General features: G+C 42.3%; 2 protein-coding genes across 5 annotated transcripts; one reads left to right on the top strand and one right to left on the bottom strand.

Moving 5' to 3' along the window:
- Nucleotides 1-5,760: 5,760 nt before the first annotated feature.
- On the bottom strand, nucleotides 5,761-18,993 carry LOC134032031 (NACHT, LRR and PYD domains-containing protein 3-like). Of its 4 annotated transcripts, none has more exons than XM_062475805.1 (18): nucleotides 18,799-18,993; nucleotides 17,164-17,269; nucleotides 16,923-17,042; nucleotides 16,410-16,526; nucleotides 15,625-15,741; nucleotides 15,115-15,231; nucleotides 14,895-15,020; nucleotides 14,347-14,463; nucleotides 14,161-14,224; nucleotides 13,070-13,298; nucleotides 10,749-12,519; nucleotides 10,338-10,499; nucleotides 9,631-9,801; nucleotides 8,874-9,047; nucleotides 8,314-8,487; nucleotides 7,955-8,128; nucleotides 7,732-7,778; nucleotides 5,761-7,440 (listed from the first exon to the last, which is right to left on the bottom strand). In XM_062475805.1, exons 2-18 carry the CDS (start codon nucleotides 17,250-17,252, stop codon nucleotides 6,905-6,907), a joined length of 4,305 nt encoding a protein of 1,434 aa, XP_062331789.1. In that variant the 5' UTR covers nucleotides 17,253-17,269; nucleotides 18,799-18,993; the 3' UTR covers nucleotides 5,761-6,904. The 4 variants fall into 4 exon arrangements, with proteins under 4 accessions (XP_062331789.1, XP_062331790.1, XP_062331791.1 ...); XM_062475806.1 differs by having other exon boundaries at nucleotides 14,895-15,011; XM_062475807.1 differs by lacking the exons at nucleotides 15,115-15,231; nucleotides 15,625-15,741 and having other exon boundaries at nucleotides 14,895-15,011.
- Nucleotides 18,994-19,675: 682 nt separating this feature from the next.
- On the top strand, nucleotides 19,676-25,874 carry smu1a (SMU1 DNA replication regulator and spliceosomal factor a). Its single transcript, XM_062475830.1, has 12 exons — nucleotides 19,676-19,811; nucleotides 20,314-20,524; nucleotides 20,696-20,848; nucleotides 21,297-21,407; nucleotides 21,926-22,054; nucleotides 22,298-22,417; nucleotides 22,649-22,765; nucleotides 23,561-23,688; nucleotides 23,886-24,012; nucleotides 24,193-24,360; nucleotides 24,812-24,964; nucleotides 25,360-25,874. The coding sequence occupies exons 1-12, from the start codon at nucleotides 19,786-19,788 to the stop codon at nucleotides 25,456-25,458; spliced, it is 1,542 nt and encodes a 513-aa protein (XP_062331814.1). The 5' UTR covers nucleotides 19,676-19,785; the 3' UTR covers nucleotides 25,459-25,874.
- The last annotated feature ends 218 nt before the right edge of the window (nucleotides 25,875-26,092 follow it).

Genomic DNA, 26,092 nt, shown 5'->3' with positions numbered 1-26,092 from the left:
CGAGATAAGATGGTCTTTAATATCGCGAGGAACGTGCACTGGAAATCCCCTGTGTCACTTTAATTCTGTTTGTCATCTTTCTGGGGTCTTGTCAAAGAGAGGCTGACTGCTTGACAAGGAGAATAGAGAATATGAAAAATAGAATAACATCTTGACTTATCAAATCTTTCGGATCAAATTTGTGGCCCGGTAGCTGCTATGGAAGATTTATTTTTGTTTTATGGAACATATTGAGGTGTAGTCTATCTATTTATTGAATCATCGGGTCTGGTACAAAATAAGGTTCTCAATTTACAAACAAGGATTCAGCATCATCTTGCATAACAAATATTCGAAATGACATGGTGTTTTACTTCAATATTGTTAGGATGTAAAAAATAATATAAGCTAATAATATTAAGCTTTTGGTTCAGTAACTATGTATTAACTAAATAATGTTACAGTCTGTTAGTGTAGAGTCTAAAGTAGGCCCTGATACAAAGTGACGAGCAGAATGTGATTACACTTTCCAACCCTGAGGTGCGTCGCTAAGTCAGGATAAATATGGATGCCAGTCACGGGGCTCTGCCCCAGCCTTCTAAACCTGCTCACCTGTGTCAGGGAGTCAGGGAGGTGGAGGGAGTCAGGGAGGTGGAGGGCCCAAGACCTGTGACTCACATCCATCTTCACCCAAGCCTGACCACGTCTCATCTCCACTAATGAATTATAAATATGGTCTCACATCTCCAGAAGTAAAAAGATAAATAAAGAAAGAAATCGGCTGACCCCAAAAGGTCAAATGTCCTCCATGCTAATAGGTTTTTCGAAACCTCTGGCCGTAATCTTCCGGAAGGGGAAGGGGAAGCTCCTGTCGAGGAGAAGATGAGAACATTACAGGTTTGTCATGCTTGTTAGTGAAAAGTTCACAAGGTTTCGAAGAGGGTGTCTGTGCTGTGCGCCGACCTGGGCGTGTCTCCCTGAGCGACATCCTGTGTTATTTTCCTCGTCAGACGGAATCTATTCCGAGGAATGGAGATAAATGTTTGCACCCCTGTCACTGGAGAAAGCACACCATGGTCCAAGTTTTTTTAAGCGTAGCAACAAATTATCAACAGGCGGTGATTTTCTGAACGTGCCAATTACAGTCCGCTATCTCTAACTGAAGTTCACCCAGAGATGTAAGCAGAGTAAAGAGGTTAACCATGAAGCGCCAACTCCAAGCAAAGAAAATATTATACTTCAAGCATACTTCCAGGGTACAAGTACAAACCTACTCACTAAGTATGTGAATATGCTAAATCAGTACATTTTAAGTAAACTTCCCATTGTGTATAAAAAGATAAATAATAAAGATTTAACCAGCTCTCATTTCATACATTTAAATTAACTGAAATTACACTTAATTATACCTTGGATCAACATGATGGGAAAAACTAAAAGTATTTGGTTACATAAGGGGTCTCCAAAGGGTACAAGGAATATAGTGTTGTAATGTCAAATACTACATAATAGCATAACATAACACAACCCCTTAATTAGGGCTGACCTCTGTCGGTGTCTATGATCGTACATATCCATGGTGTGAACAGTGCAGCCCATGATAGAGTAGGTCATTTCCCGGGGCTAAATGATGTGTCCCCTTGATTAACGTCAAGATCCTACAATGAGAGGAAATTACGATGGTTGTTGATAGAGCCATACAGCTGAGCAATAGCCAACTTTCCTCTCTCTCTCTCTCTCTCTCTCTCTCTCTCTTTCTCTCTCTCTCTCTCTCTCTCTCTATTGTTTCTGTCTGTTTCTCATATAGTTTCCCTTCTCTCTCTCTCTCTCTCTCTTCTCCCCTTTCTCTCTCTCTTTCTGTATCGTTTTGCCTCTCTCGTCCTCTTCTTTTGTCTCTTGTTTCTCTCTCTCGTCCATGATGTTAGGCCGTGTGAGATCAAAGATGTGTGGATGCTGTTACTGCTTGTGTGACATGGTATCCTATCGACCCGATCAATGATGTCTGCCTAGCTGTGGCAGAGGTGGGGAGAGTCTGTGTGTTGTGTCTCCTATGCCGTCTCTGGTATATGTCATAGTTAATGTTTCCTCTCACGTTGTTCTGTGTTACAATGAACACCTGCACCTCGAGAGGAGGTAGAAACTGCAGATGTCTGAACCGACAAATCTCCTTCTGTACACTTCAGTCAGCCTGGGTACTGTGGGTGGGAGTGAGTGAGTGTGTGTCTGTGTGTGTGTCTGTATGTGTGTGTGTGTGTGGGCCCGTAGATATGGACAGTGGACCTATTTTTTATGTTTCTGTAACAAGGATGGTAGTATTGTGGGAAGTGTAGTCACCAGGACACAGAAGAGGACATACAGACATGTAAATGAGGTCCATGTGATGTCCAGCTGCTTTCTGTGTTTAAAACAAATGCTGTAGCCTCCATCTTAGCGGTCTGGGGTCACGACCATTTCTCTCTGTCTAACACTGTCTTTTAGTGTCCAAGTTTAAGATTCGAACATGTCCTACTTTTAAGACAAAGTCTCATTATGTATGGGTCGTAATGATGATGTAATCATTGTTAGTATTGTGTGACAATGGTCATTGGAACTGATGGTGTCTTGTACAACATTGGGTAGAAAGTGTTTGTTCAACACAAGCCATGTCGCACAGTGATACATTTTATAACCAAAATAATGAATATAATACATATTAAATAAAGACAGCACACTACATATTTCATGTGGAACCTAAAATCGAATGCAAATATTGAAAGATGACGTCATGCTCATTATCAGAGTTTGACCTTTTCAAACTGTCTTTTTGCCGTACTTTCAGCCATTTCCCTCAGCCCAGACCCTCTCCCATGGCGTCAAATGTCACTCTCTTTTTGAGAAAGTGTTAATATACAGGGTCTCACAATAGGAAGGAAGCTGGCCGTGACATTTAGGGCTTAGTTCTTTCCCAGCAGTCACCCCAGAGAGTCTTGGAGAGCTTTTTGGTCTCTTTCAATATTAGAAAAGGACCCATGCCAGTCTTGGCTCTTTATACAGTCACCACTATACGACAATCATCTCAGTCTGTGACTGTTATGACAGCTGGAACACAGTGTGAATGTACATTATATCCTCAACCGACTGAAACCGGAATATATACAATGAGAGAGATACCATGTAGCTGACATATGTGGTCAAATTGGAAGAGCAAACCTCTATAGTAGATGTCTCACACTTCTTGCTATAATAGTCATTTTCCTCCCAGACAAGGAAATTGGTTGCTGAGGACTGCTTTCAGCATATTCCACGGGAAGATGGATTTAGTTATTATCTTGACCCTGTATTCTTGTGACTAAGACACAGAGAATCAATACAGAGGAGAAATGTGAGGCAAATACAAATGGATCGTCGAAATCGGCCACGAGTGGAACACTTAGCAACAGAAAACAAGAGCCCGCGCTACACATGCTTTCTTTTGTATCCATTTTCATTTGCCAGTCAATCTGCAATTACCGCAATAATTATCACCAAGTAATTATTTGTCTTTTGTGCATAATAACTTTCATTCAACCTCTGGTACCTGTTTGTTTCTTTGTACATACATGCAAATGTAAATGGTTTAAATGTCGTAATTACTAACTTTCATTCAGTTAACACATTTTGTTGTGACTCCTTTTCTGAGGAGTAACTGGAGAGCTGCTGTAGAAAATATAAAGGATTTGGTTTACCAATTACTGGATCCAACTCAGTAGTAGATTATTTGACTGCAGATCAAGAGGTTTTAGGCTAGGGTCAAAGCATTCTGAATGATCAGTGGATCATTTGTAGCTTTGTTATGGTGAGACCAGAAAGGACAGCATTGCAGTAATCAGGCCTGCTATGATAAAAGCATGCAAAGGTCTCACAGTATCTTCCTGGGAGAGAAACGACTGTACTTTAGCAACGTTTCTAAGGCGGTTTTAGTGATATTTCTGCACCCACAAGCCTTCTACCAAGAGATAGCCTACTACTACACCCTATAATGTGACAGCCCTCTGTATTTTCAGACCTTTCCCCCCAAAAAAAACAAGATATATTTCATGAAAAAGACCAAACACTGTTAGATGTCACATCTAGTTACATGCAAACAGCGGCCTGAGTCAAGAAGACAGGCCAGCGCCTGAACAGATCGCACCAACATCGTAACATCCGCTTGTGTCAGCTCTTGGGTTTTTTCATGTAAATACAATGCGAGACCGCTTCAGGTCCTTTTTAACTGAATAGCGGTAACCATAGCCCCCGCTCACAGCTTAGCGAGAAGAAGGATGCCCCTTGTGTTGGGTATCTCACCGGCCCAGGCAGCTCAGGGACTCACGCGTATCTGTTCGTGTGTATAGACGTATTGCCTCACAGGCACAATCCTGTATTTACCCGAGCGTTCTAAAACCTCAATGTCCCATTATTCACCACGCCTCGGCACTAGCTGTTATGATATGAAAAGACCCGATTGACGACCTTTGTTTGCTTTTATGCTCTTCGGCATTTCTAACGGGGATTCACCGTTTCCACCGTTTTCGGCAGGCCTATCGTTGTTGTTGTTGTTTTTTTGCTGCCCTTTCTCATGCCTTTGAGACTGGCAAATCGATAAGAGTTTATAAACGATTCCCATTTACCCTTTTTATATCAGTTGAGAATGATGCAGATGCCAATAGGACTAGCCCTGGATTCAAGGATCCACCTTGGGGCTGATATATCAAGAGCTCCGGGCACTAAGACCCTCCGCCCACCCCTGGGTAGGACTGATGAAAACACCCGGACATCTGGCAGGGGTGAGGGGCTGTGGAGGATGCATTAATGAACCCCTGTGCTTGATGTACCACCAGAGTACACTTGATCCCCTTCTCAGAAAGTTAAACAAATAGGTCGTGTTTTTGATCTTTTGTTGTTGTTGTTGCTTTGTTGGTGAGACACCCTTGATATGTGACATCGTTTTGAGAGGGTTGATGGATGGGTCTGCAACTCACAGTGGCAAAGACAACGTTGCTAAAGTTTAACGATTGCTAATTTTTTAGACCAAAATAGGCCTAAGTGTTTTGTTTTGTTTTCTTTGTTGGTTTATTGCATCGCACACAATAAAACAGCAAGCACGTCTTGATCTTGTCGTCTGCAGGCCCATCAAACCAAGCCAGAACTGTAATTTGTCAGATTAATTTAGAAATGTGAATGTGGTTCTGAGGGGGATTCTGTCAATTTGGTTTCATGAACCCATGAACAACTAGCTTGGACTGGGCTGGTGCTGTAACATAACCTTGAAAGACCTTCACTAGCATAATTACTGAGGGAAAACTGGCCATGCCATTCAGCTATCTGCTACCGCCCCCTGTTGGACAAATATTGTGAAAGCATCTTTGAAAAGCACTCGCAGGGGCCGATCACACTGAGAGGGTTTTTTTAAATATAAAAAGCGCTAGAAAAACAGCTCAAGAGAGGCGTCCAGTCCAGGATGTACCTTAGGAAACTGAATTTATAACTGCCGCGTCTTTAAAAAAGCTCTCGGTGTGTTTGGCCCATAAAATATTCTCAACTTACAGAAAAAGCGTGGAGAAAAGGTGCTACTCAATTGTTACACTTGGCCCAGGCAGCCAATCAAATCAAGCAAGAGGCGGGCTTTAAAACTCTACAACTTCCTTCCACCTTCCTGTTTTGATGCCGGCCGGTACATTTGAGTTCAACTCATCAAATCATTAAAAGTGACTATATAAAATGATGTATTTTAAATGTATATTGTGAACAGTATATCAGTATATCAATCAAAGACAAAATGACCATAATCATAAACAGATTTTATTCAAAGCAAGACACAGAGGAGTGATTTAAACCGTGGACCACTTGCTCTGTGTTCAAGTGCTCTACTACTACATATCTACTGTCGTAAATGTCAAAAATTCTGAACGCAAATCAGTGTGAAACCTTTGTATATAATTGTAAGCAATATCACAAGGGTGTAATGAACACCAAGATAAGAAATGTTACAGTTAATTCCTGTACAGTTCACTGCCACAAAAACACATTAACATTCTAAGTCTTCTACATCCACCTATCCTTTGTCAAAGTGAGAATGATCAAATTGAGTGAGTACAATCTATATGATGAGTACATGTATGTCAAAACTGAATATGCTGGAAAACTGTATTAGTGCCACGGTACAATTCTGGTGCTCATTACATTTTTAGCAACTAATATTGTTGTACTAATATGTATACAAGTTGAATATTGATGGTTGATATACAGTTTCATTATATATTACAAAACAGAAAAAATCTATGATCGCCACTGAAAAGAGTTTTCAGTCTATAAAGTTCTCTCTTAAGATCATTGAGGAGGCCATTTAGATGCCTTTCTTTCAGAATTTTCACAATTCAACATTTTGTATTTTAGGATTATTTAGAATTATTTGTGCATCAATTTTTCAAAAATGGCACTCACTAATATTACCAATAACAATATGAACACTACATAACATCTTAAGAAAGGAAAATAATATATACTATAAACACTATATAATATATAGTGTATAAACGACCAAAACATTTATACACAAGACAATGTACAGTACCTGTGCAGAAGTCTTAGGCACCCAAGAGACAAACTTGTCTTTTGTATCAATCATTTTGTTATGACAAAGTTCTCTCTAAGATTATTGAGGCTATTTAGGTGCCTTTCTTTGACAGTTTTTGACAATTCAACAAAAGATTAACAAAAATGGCACTTACCAATAGTCATTGTGATCCTGGAGGAAACTAACTAACATCAGGTCCAGCCAAGCATTCCTGAGTGCCGTTGTACTCCCGGAACAAGTGCGTCTTGAGCCTTTTCTTGAAGGTGGGGAGACAGTCAGTGTCCCTGATGGAGGTGGGGAGTTGATTCCACCATTGGGGGGCCAGACAGGAGAAGAGCTTGTCAATGACATCTATTCTAACAGACACAGAGACACTGAGGACTCATCGTACGCTGCTCTGAAACCTGGATAGAGGGGCTCAGTGAATGTGGTGTGGAATGTGTGCAGGTGGGTCAGTGTGTCAGAGGAGACTGTGTAGAAGGACAGAGTGCCGGCCGGCCAGTCCAGATACACTCCTACTCTGTGAGACTGAGAGAAAGATGAGCTAATGTTCTCATCATTGTGCCAAAGATGGTAACATTTATCACGACAGTCCAGACTCCAGGACTTGTCATTGGATCCAAACCTACAATCATCACCCGCTCCACGCCTCCTGATGGATTTATATGCCACTCCTATAGAAACCCCTCCTCCACTCCACTCTGCCTCCCAGTAACAGCGCCCAGACAGACCCTCTCTACACAGCACCTGTGGACAGCAGCCCTCAAATCTCTCTGAGTGATCATGATACGGCTGCTTCTCTTTTCCCCATGTCACCTTTCTGTTCTCCTCAGAGAGAGAAAGGCGTTTGTTTGTCGTGTTTGGGTCCAGCGTGAGCTTACAGGCATCTGATGGAGAAGACCAAGATAAATATATTACTATTTGTAATATATAATATATTTGTAAATAGGCATCCACTATCTCATTCTCTCTTTTTCCAACAGCAGATACAGTGCATTAATGGGAACTTCTATGGAAAAGCCAATCTAACCCTAAGAGATAACACTATTCCTAATAGTTTAGATGTCCAATTCATGTTTCATATTACATAGAGCATTTTATGACTTGTGTGCTTAGCAATTATTTAATTGTAGTTCATTTTCACTTGAAGACAGGCTGAGGTAGCATATATGACTCACATTTTCTAAGCCCAGGTTTGATTCTGTGCTCTCCACCATTATCCACACTGTAGGGATAAGCAGATACATTATTATGATGATGAAATGACACTTGACAATGTTCTAGTTAAAAAAACTAAACATTTGAAACATATTTCTGAATATGTAGGGGATTATGTCAACCCATGTTGCATGTAAAAAATGTCTTTAGAAATAAAAATACAAATATCTGAATTCTCTTTACTTGAGTTTCTTCAGTCTGGACTGTGGATCCTTCAGTCCAACAGAGAGCAGCTCAAGTCCTTTTCCCCCTGGATGATTGTAGCTCAGGTCCAGTTCCCTCAGGTGGGAGGGGTTAAACCTCAGAGCTGAGGCCAGAGAAGCACACCCTTCCTCTGTAATCATACAGCCAGAGAGCCTGCAGAAGTTTCAGTGGTGAAAGGAAAAGTATGGAGGATTTATATTCCATCCTTAAGTCATAGAACCATTTACCCAGAAAAGTACATTCACATCCTTCTAAAGACAAAAAATGAATTGACAGTGGGTTGATGTCACATTCTACTTTTAGCAGATTATCAGTTCTCTCTTGAAATAAATACAGACCTAAGTGTCTCCAGTTTACATTGTGAATTCCCCAGTTCATCAGAGAGCAGCTTCACTCCTGAATCTTGCAGGTCGTTGTTACTCAGGTCTAGCTCTCTCAGGTAGTCAGGGTTTGACTTCAGAGCTGTAGCCAGAAAGCCACAGCCTATTCTTGTGACAAGACAGCCTGACAGTCTGTAGAAAGTAGAAAAACACCCCATTGTTATAATGTCTGATCAAACACAATTGTAATTGTGACTTGACTGAAATCATGTAGACTCAGTCTCGCAAACTCTGCAGTGCAGCCAAGCTTTGACTATGGATATTTTTCCATTGTAAAGACCTTCAAATCAGCCTCAGACAAGAAAAAGAAGCTTTGATCTCACATTGATCAATCCTGATCGAGTAATGATCTGCTAAGATTGTGGGTATGTCATTTATATCTTCAAATGTATCCTTCTAAAGACAAAAAACTATTTGAAAAATATACTGCAAGTATATAGCTAATCAGAAAGACAGTGGGTTGATTTCACATTCTACTTTTAGCAGATTATCAGTTCTCTCTTGAAATAAATACAGACCTAAGTGTCTTCAGTTTACATTGTGAATTCCCCAGTTCATCAGAGAGCAGCTTCACTCCTGAATCTTGCAGGTCGTTGTTACTCAAGTCCAGCTCTCTCAGGTAGTCAGGGTTTGACTTCAGAGCTGTAGCCAGAAAGTCACAGCCTTTTTCTGTGACAAGACAGCCCGATAGCCTGTAGAATGATTATTATTGTTATTTCTGACAAACCTTATAACAAATTATTCCAGATAAATACCATGATGTCCGTGTAGAATGGTTAATACTCCTGGAATATGACATACATTACAATGATAGTTTACATTTACATTACATTTAGTCATTTAGCAGACGCTCTTATCCAGAGCGACTTACAGTAAGTACAGGGACATTTCCCCCCGAGGCAAGTAGGGTGAAGTGCCTTGCCCAATGACACAACGTCAATTGACACGGCCGGGAATCGAACTGGCAACCTTCAGATTACTAGCCCGACTCCCTCACCGCTCAGCCATCTGACTTCCCCTAGTTAGCTAGCAGTTCAATGGAAGTCCAAATATTATTTATTATTTTATTTATTTATTCATTAGAAATGATCAAGTATGGTAAAAACCCAGTGATTGTTTTGTGTCATAATACTAGCATCATTATGCCTGCACACACACCCCTCACCACTCCAATCAAATGCAGACGTCCAGCAAACATTACTGTAGCTAGTTAGCCAATCGTTAGTCAGCCCAATGATACAAAGGATACCTCTTAAGATGGTTAGAATGATCTACCTCAGAGTCTCAAGTTTCCAGTATGAATTGTTCAATCCAGAAGAGATCAGCTCCACTCCTGAGTCTCGAAGATGATTGTAGCTCAGGTCCAGCTCTTTATAACTTGAGGGGTTGGACAGGGCTGAGACCAGCAAAGCACAGATTTCCTTTGTGAGCCCACAATGCGAAAGCCTGCAGAGTTTATAACAATTGATTTAACAGCCTCTGAAGTAATCTCTGTGGCTATAACCAGTACATTGTAAAATAAAAGGTTGAACAATTGTCTCTAAAAAGTACTTTAATTTGTATATAACTTCATTCATAATTCATATATCTGGTAAACATTCTTACTTTCACTATATTAGTGTAACTTGTAACTATTCTATCTCTGTAACTTGTAACTATTCTATCTCTGTGTAAAATCCCACTGTGTGTATCAGACCAACAGTCACAGAAACTAGCTGATCCTTGGCATCATCGTGTATGAAAGTTCCTGCTAAATTAATAATTTATCCAATTAAATGTAGAAACCATTTAAATAATGCAACCTAGTTGTAAAATTGAACTAGAAAATTCGAATAAGTTTTACTCATGGAATGCATAAAGTATGCGGTTTGATATGGGCCACTTGTTTGGTCTCATCGCAATTGTCACATTGTATTTGAAATCAGTATCTTTATCGACACTTTAGTCCAATCAATTAAACTGGTTTGCTCACAAATACCAACCTCAGTCTCTCCAGCTGTAGTTGTCCTAATCCTGAACACAACATCTTCACTCCTGAATCCTGGAGGTTGTTGTTACTCAGGTCCAACTCTTTGACCTTTGAGCCGGACAGAGCTGACGCCAGTTCTTTACAGCAGTTTTTGGACAGGTTACAGTTGTCAAGCCTAAAACACAGAAGGAGATGTTGCCCCCCGCAGTGTTCAAAATCTGTCCCGACTTACAACGAGACGACCACCACTAATTAACACTCTAGCTACGCTGACGGAAAAGATAGCTCTTAATTGACACCTGTTAGCAGTATTTATAATGAGGAGTGAGTTTTAACCAATTTTGATATTTCAGAATCAAATATTACAGAATGAACATATACATCATGTTTTATCTACTAGCCATAGAAATATCTGTATACTTACAGAACCTTTTTAGAGCCTTTGACAACTGGCAGAAGCTTTAGAAGACCTGTCTCTGATCTGAAGTACTTCTTCAGGTCAAACGCATCCATCGTCTCTTCTAAAGTCAGCAACACAAAGACCAGAGCTGACCACTGTGTAGGTGAGAGCTTCTCATTGGAGAGACTTCCTGAGCTCAGGTAATGTTGGATCTCCTTCCCCAGAGACTGGTCATTCAGTTCATTCAGACAGTGGAACAGATTCATGCATCTCTCCGGAGAGGGATTCTTTCTGATCTTCTTCTTGATGTACTCGACTGTTTTCTCATGGCCATTTCCTGTCTGTGTCAGGATACCTCGTAAGAGCTTCTGATTGGACTCCACTGAAAGGCCCAAAAGGAATCGAAGGAAAAAGTCCATGTGTCCATTGGGACTGCTTAAAGCCTTGTCCACAGCAGCCTTGTGAAGCTCGGACAGCGGCATTGCTTTTTTAGACTTTGAATGAGGTTCATGTATCCAATTCTCGTTTTTGTTGATGAACATCAGAGATACGAACAACGCAGCCAGGTACTCCTGCATGCTCTGATAAGTGAAACGAAAGACCTTGTTGTGGTAGAGTCCACGCTGCTCTTTGAAGATCTGTGTGAACACTCCTGAGTACCATGAGGCATCTTGGAGATTGATGCCACATTGCATCAGGTCTTCTTCATAAAAATGCAGTTTGCCTTTGTTTAGTTGTTGAAAGGCCATTTCTCCCAGTGAATAAATAGTCTTGATGCTCTCTTCATCCCAGTGTGGATCTGTCTCAGTTTTCCCATGATACTTCACATTCTTCTGTTTGGTCTGTAACACAAGGAAGTGTGTGTACATCTCAGTCACAGTCTTGGGCATCTCCCCACTCTTATCCATGTTGAGCATGTCCTCAAGAACTGTAGCAGAAGTCCACGAGAAGACTGGAACTTCAGACATTGTGTTGAGGACAACCGATTTTGTGATGTGTGATATTATTCTTTTGGCCATGTTTTCATCACTGATTCTCTTCATGAAGTACTCTGCCTTCTGTGACTCATTGAACCCTCGTACCACCGTTACACGGTCAACATACTCAGGAGGGATCTCAATGGCTCCTGCAGCCCGAGTGGTTATCCAGATGGATGCAGAGGGAAGCAGATTCCCCTTAATGAGGTTTGTCAACAGCTCATCCACTGAGGTTTGCTGCGTGACATCAGAGACACTCTTGTTATTTTGAAAGTCTAGGGGCAATCGGCACTCATCTAGACCATCAAAGACAAACAGAGTGTTGTACTTGTTGTAGTCAGAGATTCCAAAGTCTTTGGTTTCAACCAAGAAGTAATGAAGAAGTCCCATCAAACTGAGTGTGGCCTCTTTCAACTGATTCAGCTCTCGAAATGGGAGTGGAAAGATGAACTTGATATCCTGGTTGGCTCTCCCTTCAGCCCAGTCCATAATGAACTGATGCACAGAGAATGTTTTTCCGACACCAGCATCTCCCTTTGTCAGAACAGTTCTGATTGGTTGGTTTTGTTCAGGTGAGGGTTTGAACATGTCACTGCATGTGATGGCTGTCTTTGATTTCTTGGGTGCATTTATGGATGCTTTCTCTATCTGTCTCATCTGTTCATCGTCAAGCTTTCCATCATCTTCTGTAATGTAGAGATCTGTGTAGACCTTACTGAGAGGTGTTTGTTTTCCTTTATTTATTCCCTCAAACACATTTTTAAACTTGTTCTTCAGTTTGGATTTCAGTTGATGTTGGCAAATCACAAGAAGCTCATCTTAAAGACAAAAGCAAAGGACAGCTTTATTAAGGCTCTCGTTTTCTAGAACCTGTTACAAAAGTCCAAAACTAAAATCTGTTAAAAGAGATGGTTACTGATAGAGAGTAAAAAAGTGTCATTTCGTGTAATCACACATTGTTGATTGTAGTGTACTGCCAGTTTGAATGTAAACACACCATCACCTTCATGTACTATTGTACTTCACTTGTCTTAGGTTAGAATAAGTTTATAAGGTTAGTATAGGTTATTATGTGTATTTAGAGGTTTAGTATACTGTATTGAATATTGTATATTAGGAGGTTTACTATATTTTTGCTTATCATAGATGTAATCTATATTCTGTGTACTTAGTATGTGTTATGTTATGCCAGGTTGCTTTGCGTTGTCTTGTCCTAAGAATTTCAGTGCCCAGTCTGACCCTGTGTTGTTCTGTGCATCTGACAATAAAAGACTTGGACTTGGACTAGGATGTTACCCTGATACTCTCAATGCACAAATAATACACCTCATATGCTGTGGTAGACAGGTTAAATGTAGAAGATCTTACTTCTCTCCAGTTTGTCAGCAAGCTTCTTCTGGTTCATGATCCTCAGGAGGTGCAATGTGATCTTCAGAGCTCCCTTTTTGGCACTGCTCTCTTGTTTCTGATATTCAGGGTCCACAATGTCCTGATCCTCTGTCTGACACTGTACTCCTTCTGGGAGATCTGAACTTAGAACTTGCTGGAGTCTTCTCAACTCATACTTGAAAAAAGTAATTGCAGCCTCCTCAAGTTGCTATAACAAGGATGAAACAAGGAATCTTAACTAGGAAGGCACCGATATTACATTTTTGGGTGGTCTCCTAAATTCCCCCCCAAAACATTCTGAAGGCTATTTTCTCATCCATACCTGTTCCACTTTTTATGTTATGAAATCTGATGTTTGGAATTATTTATTTTTTAATCAAAAACACATTCGCCACATTCGACAGATTACATTAAGAAATTGCCAATTTTGTGGGACCCCCCAAACAAAAACGACTTCTTGAGGGTCCCCCGCCCCCCCCCCCCTCATTTAGAACCCTGAGTGAATAGGTTTGTGGCATTGAAATATTTCACTGTCTCGTCTACTCAGGAAATTATGGCAGCACAAAGTTGCATTTGGACTTGTTATCTTACTTTGGAACTTATTTATAGGTCCACACTGCATGACAGCAGACCGTATGGGCCAGCTCTGTGTTGCACTTGTAGTCTATATTTTTGTTTCGTGATAAGTATTGGAGTCAGGTGGCTGAGCGGTGAGGGAGTTAGGCTAGTAATCTGAAGGTTGCCAGTTCGATTCCCAGCCGTGCCAAATGACGTTGTGTCCTTGGGCAAGGCACTTCACCTTACTTGCTTCGGGGGGAATGTCCCTGTACTTACTGTAAGTCGCTCTGGATAAGAGCGTCTGCTAAATGTAATGTAAAGTATTCTTTTTGCACATCAGCAATGAATTACACAGAGCCAATGCCAATGATGGCATTTCTTTCTAATATCGGCAGAGACCGGTATGCTGATATATCGTGCAATCCCTAATCTAAACATTCACCACACAATAAAACAAAAAAAGTATTGTTTTATGATCTCACAGTATTTAGCACAGACACAAATCCACTAACCATGAATATGGAGGAAACATCTTCATGATGACTCTGCTCGGACTCTGATTTCACCTTTTCTTCACTGTGGAAAAGAGATTACAGTATCTATTCAGATGAACTAGATGCACAAAGGCTTGAGTATATACTACTAGATTATTTGACATTTTAGTCAATCACTGAATAACAGCAGTGGTCAGTACATACTCTTTCTCATCAGCAGGTCTGCCTCCATCACTGAACTTGGGAGGAGGACCCATAGATCTGCCACTCTTTATGGACACACAGCTGGGTACCGGTGAGGCTGATCTCTGCTGTTTGATCCTGGTAAAAGTAACACAAATATAAGGTAAATATTTGAAAGTAGACTCCACAGATATCCTCACCCCCCAACATTTGTTATGGAAATCTACCAATATTAGGGTCAGAATTAGATTTGAATATTGCCGTTAGATGTAGGTGTGCATGATAGGCAGGCAGGTCTTACAGACAAGTGTTTACACACTGTAGCGCTCAATGTAAACCTTTACCACAAACAGCAATCTGTGTGTCTGACTGGCAATCATCATCTTATACAAAACAAATTGTAGGATGATTAAATTAAAATGCAACGGGATATTTCATGCTTTTAGCTTACAAGTACTACCTTATACGGTATAAGGTAGTACTTGTATGCTAGAGGTATAAGTTATACCTCTTTACCTACCATTCTATCTTCATCAAGTAACATTTAACAGCAGTGGTCAGCATCTTACTCTTTCTCATCAGCAGGTCCGTCTCCATCACTGAACTTGGGAGGAGGACCCATAGACCTGTCACTCTTCATGGACACACAGCTGGGTACCGGTGAGGCTGATCTCTGCTGTTTGATCCTGGTAAAACTAACACAAATATTGGGCAAAGGTAAATATTTGAAAGTAGACCACAGATATCCTCACCCCCCAACATTTGTTAACAGCAGTGGTCAGTACATACTCTTTCTCATCAGCAGGTCTGTCTCCATCACTGAACTTGGGAGGTGGACCCATAGACCTGTCACTCTTCATGGATACACAGCTGGGTACAGGAGAGACTGATCTCTGCTGTTTGATCCTGGTAAAAGTAACACAAATATTGGGCAAATGTATATACTTGAAAGTAAACACCGATATCCTTGCCCCCCCTAACATTTGTTATGGAAATCTACCAATGTTAGGGTCAAAATTAGGTTTGAATATTGCTGTTAGATGTAGGTGTGCATGATAGGCAGGCAGAGCTTACATATATGTGTTTAAAGACTGTAGCGCTCATTGTGAACCTTTACCACATACAGTAGTCTGTCTGTCTGACTGACAATCATCCTCTTATACACATTGTTTTGTAGGTTGATGAAATTATAATGAAACAGGCTATGTCATGCTTGTAGATTACAAGTACTACCTTATTCATCTTAACTACCATTCCATCCTCATCAAGTAACATTTAACAGCAGTGGTCAGTACATACTCGTTCTCATCAGCAGGTCCGCCTCCATCACTGAACTTGGGAGGTGGACCCATAGACCTGTCACTCTTCATGGACACACAGCTGGGTACCGGTGAGGCTGGTCTCTGCTGTTTGATGCTGGTAAAAGTAACACAAATATTGGGCAAATGCAGTGTTTCCCATACATTTATTTATTCTGGCGGCTCGCCAAAAGTAAAAATATACCACCACAAATGTCTTTTTTTTTTTGTTGGACTGTTTAACTTTTGATTCGCTCAGCCCCTTCTTGCCACACTCGCGTTCTCTCTCTCTCTCTCTCTCTCTCTCTCTCTCTCTCTCTCTCTCTCTCTCTCTCTCTCACTACAACGGACAGTTTGTGAATAGTCCTCTCTCCGTGCACGCTCTGAATTAATGTATGGGACAAACAGGTTTTTCCGAGAATCGGCAGGAGAATCAATCTGAGTTTACGAACGGTTAATATCGTGATTCTCTGCACAAATATGTCTAAAACGGATACATTCAAGTTCATTATAATAAAATTCATAGTACATAACGTTTATATTAGCCTACGTAAAGCTCCAAAACTATTTAGCGCTCAAAATGTATCCAAATACATTTCTCGCGCGCTAGCATTACTTGTTAAAGTTCTTATCTACACTCACATCTAACAGATAGGACATAGGTTACCCGGCCATACATTTTTACAACGTCTGAATCTGCCCCTGCCTACCGCCACAAATATAATCACATTAAATTGGGAACCATCTTCATCAAGTAACATTTAACAGCAGTAGTCAGCATCTTACTCTTTCTCATCAGCAGGTCCGTCTCCATCACTGAACTTGGGAGGAGGACCCATAGACCTGTCACTCTTCATGGATACACAGCTGGGTACAGGAGAGACTGATCTCTGCTGTTTGATCCTGGTAAAAGTAACACAAATATTGGGCAAATGTATATACTTGAAAGTAAACTCCACCGATATCCTCGCCCCCCCTAACATTTGTTATGTAAATCTACCAATGTTAGGGTCAAAATTAGGTTTGAATATTGCTGTTAGATGTAGGTGTGCATGATAGGCAGGCAGAGCTTACAGATATGTGTTTAAAGACTGTAACGCTCATTGTGAACCTTTACCACATACAGTAGTCTGTCTGTCTGACTGCCAATCATCCTCTTATACACATTGTTTTGTAGGTTGATGAAATTATAATGAAACAGGCTGTGTCATGCTTGTAGATTACAAGTACTACCTTATTCATCTTAACTACCATTCCATCCTCATCAAATAACATTTAACAGCAGTGGTCAGTACATACTCGTTCTCATCAGCAGGTCTGTCTCCATCACTGAACTTGGGAGGAGGACCCATGGATCTGTCACTCTTCATGGACACACAGCTGGGTACAGGTGAGGCTGATCTCTCCTGCTGGATTGGACTTTGACACAACAAAGACAGCGTTAAGTTACTCATTGATTCTAAATGATGACTCTGTTATATTATCAAGATGAACTCTGAGATGGAGAGTCGTTATGAACAGTTATGAGATGTCATGATACCTTTCAGCTTCAGTGTCCATGTCATGTTCTTGAGAAAGACTTGTTTTAGAGGCAGAGCCCCCCTTCTCTTTCTCCCCAGAGAGACTCATTTTAGTGCAGCATCCCCCTGTTTCAAAGATTTTAATTAGAGACTCATTTCAAAGATTGTACATCCTTCTTCTTCAGGATCAAACCAGGAGAGTGATTTCTAAGATAGATGTGTAGACCTCTAAACAATCAACAGTTAGAATCCAACCACTGGACCGCAGGAATAAGAAAGAATAATTGTGGAATAAGAATAATTCCTCTAAGGAGGAATACGTTGAAACTGAAATGAACTAAATCCTAACTTAGTCACCTCTATACCACAGCTTTAGCAGTTAGATAACCTTCATTGCACAATCATTAAGCTCATGTTGACATAAACACAAATAAATCTACTCTGTCATTCTTTAACCTCAAATAACTGACAATTCAGTTGCTAGGACTATATGGTTGACAGGCATGGGCTATTTATTATTTAACCTTAAGTTAACCAAGCAGGGCTTATTGACATTTTAAATCTATTTTTCAAGCAACTTGGTCAAGATAGTCGGAACCAAGTCATGACACCCTGACCAGACCAGACAATACGACACACTTAAGTCAATCAAATTATCGTCATCCCAGCAGTATAGCTCAGAGGCGTTGTTAAACATAAAACTCTACTGGGGCACAGGCCCCTATTCGTATTCCTTTTTTTCTGTCAAGCTTGCTGCGCACAACGCACTATAGGCTATAGAAACTCCCCTTGCTTAACCCACTATACAACAGTTCAGGGATGCAAGTTTGATATCAGCTTTGGAAGGGACATCAATAGTTAGCGCGCACATTTCTCTGCATTCATTTGAACGCAAATACAGTTTGTATTTATTTTACAAGCGTTGATTGGGATACTGCGTTTATTTTTTCAGAGATTATCAATCTAAATGAATGCACTGACTAATAAAGTAAATTGTTATAACTCAAACTTTAGATTTTACTGGGGCACAGCAGATTTATACTGGGGCACGTGCCCCAGTAAAAAGGGTCTAACGACGCCCCTGGTATAGCTCACAGATCGATTGCTTCTTGAGCAGTCAGGGAGCTAGAGTGTCATAAGGTTGGTATGCCGGGCTCTAAGGTTTTATCCAAAGTTTGGCGTGAGAATCTCAAAGTGAGACTACCTGACCTGTCAACGTGAACTTGTGATGTTTCTGGTTTGGCTGGTTTTTGACTACGTGTCGAAACAACTATCAACTCGGCATAAATACTCACATCGTCCATTAATTGTACAAGGGACAAGTCCCTTAATTACTTCTCAGATTGAGAAATGGTTGAAATGCGTGAGAAATACAAGGTCTTGTGTGATAGCGTGAGAAATCGTCGAAATGTGTGAGTCTCACGTCAGACTCGAGATGTTGATGTCTGCTATGTGCTATGGCTTAATTGGCCATAAAAAAGAACCAATGTTTTACAGTTCAATATACAGCAATACGTTCAATAAATGTTATAAAAGTAGTATGCCAACAGTTGAATGATCTGAAACAACAGTTGTATTTTTTAATTTGATTAGATTTGGCATATATATATATGCCAAATCTAATCTAGGCGCTCTCACACCGATGTCAATCCTACCTGTTTTTGAACAGTTTTCTATTTTCTTGCTTTAGAAAACTTGTGACGATTCGCAGAATGTTCGAGTTATCTTTGTCTTTAGTTATCCTTCATCTGGATTCCGTTTAATGACAAGCATAACGTTTTAGATTTTCGGAGCGTATTTTAATTATATTTTTCGTTTTACAAACTTCACGATGTAGGCGTAGGTACTCATCGCATTTCTAACTGCGCAATAACTTACTTTCACTTTCTATTACTATGCTCTTGGGTGGAGCTCTTTTTTAGACTTGTTTTTATATTCAAAGGCCAGTAGGCTGCATGGTCAATTTATTTATAAATTGAATGTACACATGAGGCGCTGGATGGGAGATTTTTGGGGGAAAGTTGGATGAATAGGGCTGTCGTACATTTAAACCAATGTATTTGCCATTACAACACATTATTGTAAGTGTTGTGGTTAATACTGAGTGTGAATTCTGACTTTAGCTAATCACCTCTTTCTCCTCTCACTATCAGCTGGGAAGCCATAGCCTACATTACGACTCCCTTTTCGGAGTATGCAGTAGCCTACAGTACATCCCCATGCATACTCAACCATTATGAAATTGAAGAAAGGTACAAGGACAAGACAGAGCGTAGTGCAGACAAAGGCGTTAGCGCTAATTTAATTGTGTCGCCCTTTACACATAAACTATAATAAACATGTGTACCTCTACATATTTGAACGGTCATGTTGACTTGTGCAGTACCGTGGCCTTTCGCAACCCAGTCCTTGATTTCATTTCCCTATAAACATGCATACAATCGAAGCAGAAAGTGCCTCTGCCACAGTAAATTCCGTGTTTGTATAACATGCATGGCGAATAAACCGAATTCTGATTCTGAAGTGGCGACTTTTATTTTGAAAGTAAGACCATGCTCTGACTCCGCCCATTCAAGGGACAGCTAGCGTTGTTTGCCTGTGCAGTTTCTCTACTCTGAGTTTTGAGATATTGTATCTAAATCATGTCTCTGGAAGTCGAATCGGCCGAGTAAGTATCATATCGATAACATGCATACATATACGTGATGCAGGAGGCATCATTTCTTAGATTTTTATATTTCACTACGTTTTATCCCAAGTCTTTTCTCTGACTGAGGCCTAGCTATCCATGCTTGCGGGACATGTTTGGGGCTATTAGCTTGCTAGGACTACACAGCTAACTCGAACGCTACTAGTTTTAGCTACCTTCTTATTTCCGCCAAAGAACTAGCTAGTCTTCCAACCAAAATAGTGTTAGTTGGATAGATAGAAACATCGCAATAATTACCTATGATGTCTTATGCCTAGCCTAGTGTTACTAGTTTAGGCAGAGCTACTACTACTTGTCAGGTAGCTAGCATACCTAGGCTAGCAGTGTCAAAGGAGCCATATTTTGGTAGTTAGCATGTCAGGCAGTACCAATTACAGAGCAACCGTAGATACAACCATGCAGGGAATATTACTGATTGTGCATGAAATATTATTAATATAACAAACTGTCTCCGTCGCAGCGTCATTCGTCTGATAATGCAGTACCTAAAAGAGAACAACCTGCAGCGAACTCTAGCCACTCTACAGGAGGAAACAACGGTTTCTTTGAACACCGTGGACAGTATTGAGAGTTTCGTGGCAGACATTAACAGCGGCCATTGGGACACCGTGCTACAGGCTATACAATCCCTAAAGCTTCCCGATAAGACCTTGATAGACCTCTATGAACAGGTATGACTTGACTGTTTACATTGCTGTCCCTCAAAACCATAAAAAAAAAATAGATATCTTTACACGATCAGGTATTGCTATGCTGCGATTGCCCGTTGCCGCTTATTGAGCAGAGATCGATATGTGGGCATCTGCAATCTGGGCAATCTGATTTGAGTGTGATTCCCCCAGGTGGTGCTGGAGCTCATTGAACTGAGAGAGCTGGGAGCCGCCAGGTCTTTACTGAGGCAGACCGACCCCATGATCATGCTGAAGCAGACCCAGCCGGAGAGATACATCCACCTGGAGAACCTGCTGGCTCGCTCCTACTTCGACCCCAGGGAGGTGAGTCTCAGCCTTACCCCCCCTCCCCCACTTCCCTCCATGGACAGTGCATGTGATAATAACGATGTAGTCATTTAGCCAATGCTTTTCATACAAAGTGATAACACTGTTTGGGGTTGCGACCTCTGGACCTGCAGTCAAATGCTCTACCACTGAGCTGTACCTTGTTAGTGTGTCTGCCCAGTGTGTTAGTGTGTCTGCCCAGTGTGTTAGTGTGTCTGCCCAGTGTGTTAGTGTGTTTGTCCAGAGTGTTAGTGTGTCTGTCTGGTGTGTAAGTGTGTGTGCCCAGTGTGTTAGTGTGACAAGGTCTCCTTCATGTGCACCAGGCCTACCCAGACCCTCAGTGTGTCAGTGTAATGTTTGACTGGGTGTCCTGTGTGTATGCCAGGCCTACCCAGACCCTCAGTGTGTCAGTGTAATGTTTGACTGGGTGTTCTGTGTATGCCAGGCCTACCCAGACGGCAGCAGTAAGGAGAAGCGGCGCGTGGCCATCGCCCAGGCTCTGGCAGGGGAGGTCAGCGTGGTGCCACCCTCTCGTCTCATGGCTCTACTGGGACAGGTAAGAGAGCACGCACACTCACACCTGGATAGGTAGGAGTCCGCATACTGCTGGACAGTGGATTGATAATGTTTTCTTTTAGCAAACGCTCCGAGCGACAGATGGTACTTTAATCAATTCTGTACCCCTGAGCTATCCCTTTACCATTAAAAATACGGAATAAAAAAAAACTAAACTTTTCACAAAGTTTTAAGTCGGCAATCTGTCTCAATCGATGCTAACTGATCTAAATCAATTCCATTTACATTTACATTTAGTCATTTACATTTTACATTTACATTTAGTCATTTAGCAGACGCTCTTATCCAGAGCGACTTACAGTAAGTACAGGGACATTCTCCCCGAGGCAAGTAGGGTGAAGTGCCTTGCCCAAGGACACAACGCCATTGGCACGGCCGGGAATTGAACTGGCAACCTTCAGATTACTAGCCCGATTCCCTAACCGCTCAGCCACCTTACTCCCAATTAAGTACCTGTTCTCTCCTGTGCTCTCTCGTCTCCCTCCCTCTCTCCACCAGTCCCTGAAGTGGCAGCAGCACCAGGGTCTCCTCCCCCCTGGTATGACCATCGATCTGTTCAGGGGCAAGGCTGCCGTGAAGGATGTGGAGGAGGAGCGCTTCCCCACCCAGCTCACCAGGCACATCAAGGTTGGCTGCCCAAATAATATGATTGCTAAAGTATAAAGTGGGATATTGTAAAATACAATATTTTATCATGATTAGGTGTGATGGAAATCTGACGTGTTGAATGTGATGTTTCCTGCTGCTGAGTTCTGTGGATATCTCATGACTCTGGATTAACACTCACAAGTGAATCTAATCAGACAAACTGGGTGATAGGAGGTTTATATTGAGTTTGGTCTTTAATAACATGTTCTTTTCAACCGACAGTTTGGACAGAAGTCCCACGTGGAGTGTTCCCGCTTCTCCCCTGACGGTCAGTACCTGGTGACCGGGTCAGTGGACGGCTTCATCGAGGTCTGGAACTTCACCACCGGCAAGATCCGAAAGGTACGACCGCCGAAGTTCGGGGTTACAACTCAGTTTGTCCCTGCAGCCTTTTCGATCTGCAAAAGCTCTGCCGCTGAGCTAAACCCATCCTCAATGCAATGATTACGTATACTGCTGCATTGACGGTTGTTTGTTTGTTGTTGCCACATTTTGATATGCCACTGAGCCTGATAAATGACTACATTCTAAATGGATCCATGTTTGATTTATGCTGTTCTTGTTGTCTGGCAGGATCTCAAGTACCAGGCCCAGGATAACTTCATGATGATGGACGATGCGGTCCTGTGCATGTGCTTCAGCAGGGACACAGAGATGCTGGCTACTGGAGCACAGGATGGCAAGATCAAGGTCTGGATCACCGACCCTACTACGCTCCTACTACGCTCCTACTACACTCCTACGCTCCTACTACGCTCCTACTACACTCCTACTACACTCCTACGCTCCTACTACGCTCCTACTACGCTCCTACTACGCTCCTACTACGCTCCTACTACACTCCTACGCTCCTACTACGCTCCTACTACGCTCCTACTACACTCCTACTACACTCCTACGCTCCTACTACGCTCCTACTACGCTCCTACTACACTCCTACTACACTCCTACGCTCCCTACTACGCTCCTACTACACTCCTACGCTCCTACTACACTCCTACGCTCCTACTACGCTCCCTACTACGCTCCTACTACGCTCCTACTACACTCCTACGCTCCTACTACGCTCCTACTACACTCCTACTACACTCCTACGCTCCTACTACGCTCCTACTACACTCCTACTACACTCCTACGCTCCTACTACACTCCTACGCTCCTACTACGCTCCTACTACACTCCTACTACACTCCTACGCTCCTACTACACTCCTACGCTCCTACTACGCTCCTACTACACTCCTACTACACTCCTACGCTCCTACTACACTCCTACTACACTCCTACGCTCCTACTACGCTCCTACTACACTCCTACGCTCCTACTACACTCCTACGCTCCTACTACGCTCCTACTACACTCCTACTACACTCCTACGCTCCTACTACACTCCTACGCTCCTACTACACTCCTACTACACTCCTAGTACCCAGTAGCTTATGGAGGTGTCTGTGTGGGGTGTGCCTGGTGTTCCCCGTGTCTCCAGGTGTGGAAGATCCAGAGTGGCCAGTGTCTCAGGAGGTTTGAGAGAGCCCACAGTAAAGGTGTCACCTGCCTCAGCTTCTGCAAGGACAGCAGCCAGCTGCTCAGCGCCTCCTTCGACCAGACCATCAGGTGACCTGGACACTCACTCAGTCTTTTTTCCTCTCTCTCTCTCTCTCTCTCTCTCTCTCTCTCTCTCTCTCTCTCTCTCTCTCTCTCTCTCTCTCTCTCTCTCTCTCTCTCTCTCTCTCTCTCTCTCTCTCTCTCTCTCTCTCTCTCTCTCTCTCTCTCTCTCTCTCTCAACAAAAGTGTTGTTGTGTTATCTCCAGGGTCCATGGACTGAAGTCTGGCAAGTCTCTGAAGGAGTTCAGAGGTCACTCTTCCTTCGTGAACGAGGCCACGTTCACGCCGGACGGACACCACATCGTCAGCGCCTCCTCTGACGGCACCGTTAAGGTAAACCACCACCGTGGGAAAACAGACAAGCTTTACTGGATGAAAAGTTGGTTAACTACTTACCCCACTGGGTTAAAATATAGGTTAGCTAGTTTTATCTTCTGGGTTAAAAAAGGCTGTGCTAGTCAATCTACTGGGTTAGAAACGATGTTGACAGTGTGTGTGAATGCGTGTTCTCAGGTGTGGAACATGAAGACCACAGAGTGCACCAGCACCTTCAAGTCCCTGGGAACCTCGGCCGGCTCCGACATCACGGTCAACAACGTCATCCTGCTTCCCAAGAACCCCGAGCACTTTGTTGTGTGTAACCGCTCTAACACGGTGGTCATCATGAACATGCAGGGCCAGGTCAGACAGCAGCCTGAACACGCTCCTCTCCTCTGGATTATAACTGTTATTACATTTACATTTAGTCATTTAGCAGACGCTCTTATCCAGAGCGACTTACAGTAAGTACAGGGACATTCCCCCGAGGCAAGTAGGGTGAAGTGCCTTGCCCAAGGACACAACGTCAGTTGGCATGACCGGGAATCGAAGTGGCAACCTTCGGATTACTAGCCCAATTCCCTAACCGCTCAGCCAACTGATTTACCTTTATAGGCACTGTTATAGGACATGTGTACCTTACCGTATGTTATGTTATTATAGAGTGGATGTGTTTGACCTTGCTTGGGCCCAGGTGTGTGTTTGCCTTGGTATCAAGATGTTTTACTTTCTCCAGGTGTGTTTGTGTGTGTCCAGGCGTGTGTGTGTGTCCAGGTGTCTGTGTGTGTTGACATCACTCCCCCTCTGTCTCCAGATTGTGAGGAGTTTCAGCTCAGGTAAGAGGGAGGGTGGAGACTTTGTGTGCTGCACGCTGTCCCCCAGAGGAGAGTGGATCTACTGTGTCGGAGAGGACTTTGTGCTCTACTGCTTCAGCACAGTCACCGGCAAGCTGGAGAGAACATTGACGGTACGCAGACCTTCTGTACACACACACACACACACTGCTAGAGCTACACACTTCTGGGGGCATCTCCGGGTTTTAATCCGGCCATGGCTCTTTTCCGCCTGGCTTCCCCTTTCTCCCTGCCTTTCCTGTCACACTTCATTTAAAAACTGTCCAAAAGAGAAAAAATGACAAATATATTTAAGAACTGTGCACTTCTGATCCTTGATCTTCTGCTGTATTTTCCACATGCACTATTTATACGTCGCTTTGAATAACAGCTAAATGGATTAACATGTAAAAGCACACCATCGGACTGATCCGTTTCCAAATCCAAAATGTCTGCCCCCAACTTTTGTCAGGTATGTCTTTTTCCTGGGAGGGCGAGGGTAGTGACGGCTGTGTTGTTTCTCCTCTAGATTCATGAGAAGGATGTGATTGGGATCGCTCATCACCCTCACCAGAACCTGATAGCCACCTACAGTGAAGACGGGCTGCTCAAACTCTGGAAGCCCTGAGTGCCGTCGCCTTAGCTGTCGCCATGCCAACCCGCGGCGCTACGCCCAACAGCGTTGCCCACAGTCGGTCCCAGGAGAAGATGACCTGAAACACGTTACCCCTTCTTTTTTAAAACCAACTTTTTTTTGTAAATATATTTTTACAAGCGTTTTCTTGAGAACATTTGTTTGAACATCTGGTTGAATATATTGCCTTGTGTGTTTTGTTTATTTTATGGCAATAAATATGAGGGCTTTTTTCATGTTTTTTTTCCGGGATCCTCAATATGATATTGGATATGTTGGTGTTCCCATGTTTGTATTTGAAGCATATAATTAACTGTAAATCATTTTTAAATCATCCAGTCTACATTTGACTGGATCTGTGTATTCCACGTGATATCTTGTATGTGCTACTAAACATATTTGACCAGGTGGTTATTGGACTTGTCATTTGTCTCCAAGACAGCGCAAACCCACTGATGTGTTACTAGAGACGCTGTGTGTGTGTGTGTGGGGGGGGGGGGGGATAACAGCCGTATTATAACTACCAACGTCGCTTGTTATGGTATTTTACGATCTTAAATCTCCATTACAACGTTTTTGAAAAACATTTGTCACAAAATTGTGTTGATTTGTAATTTTGTTAAACATT

This window comes from Osmerus eperlanus, chromosome 13 (assembly GCF_963692335.1).
Source record: "Osmerus eperlanus chromosome 13, fOsmEpe2.1, whole genome shotgun sequence".
Taxonomy (NCBI): Eukaryota; Metazoa; Chordata; class Actinopteri; order Osmeriformes; family Osmeridae; genus Osmerus; species Osmerus eperlanus.
Note: the sequence above shows the minus strand (reverse complement) of the source record. Positions and strands in the feature narration are given on the sequence as shown.

What these genes read in the sequence shown, in the direction of transcription:
- LOC134032031 (XM_062475805.1), bottom strand. Translation starts at nt 17,252, where the DNA reads ATGAGTCTCTCTGGGGAGAAAGAGAAGGGGGGCTCTGCCTCTAAAACA. An exon ending in ATGTTTCCTCCATATTCATG is followed by an intron (nt 13,299 to 14,160) that starts GTTAGTGGATTT and finishes TCCTTGTTATAG; the next exon opens with CAACTTGAGGAGGCTGCAAT. An exon ending in CTACAGCTGGAGAGACTGAG is followed by an intron (nt 9,802 to 10,337) that starts GTTGGTATTTGT and finishes TAAACTCTGCAG; the next exon opens with GCTTTCGCATTGTGGGCTCA.
- smu1a (XM_062475830.1), top strand. Translation starts at nt 19,786, where the DNA reads ATGTCTCTGGAAGTCGAATCGGCCGA. An exon ending in CACAGGATGGCAAGATCAAG is followed by an intron (nt 22,766 to 23,560) that starts GTCTGGATCACC and finishes CCGTGTCTCCAG; the next exon opens with GTGTGGAAGATCCAGAGTGG. An exon ending in TCATGAACATGCAGGGCCAG is followed by an intron (nt 24,361 to 24,811) that starts GTCAGACAGCAG and finishes CTCTGTCTCCAG; the next exon opens with ATTGTGAGGAGTTTCAGCTC.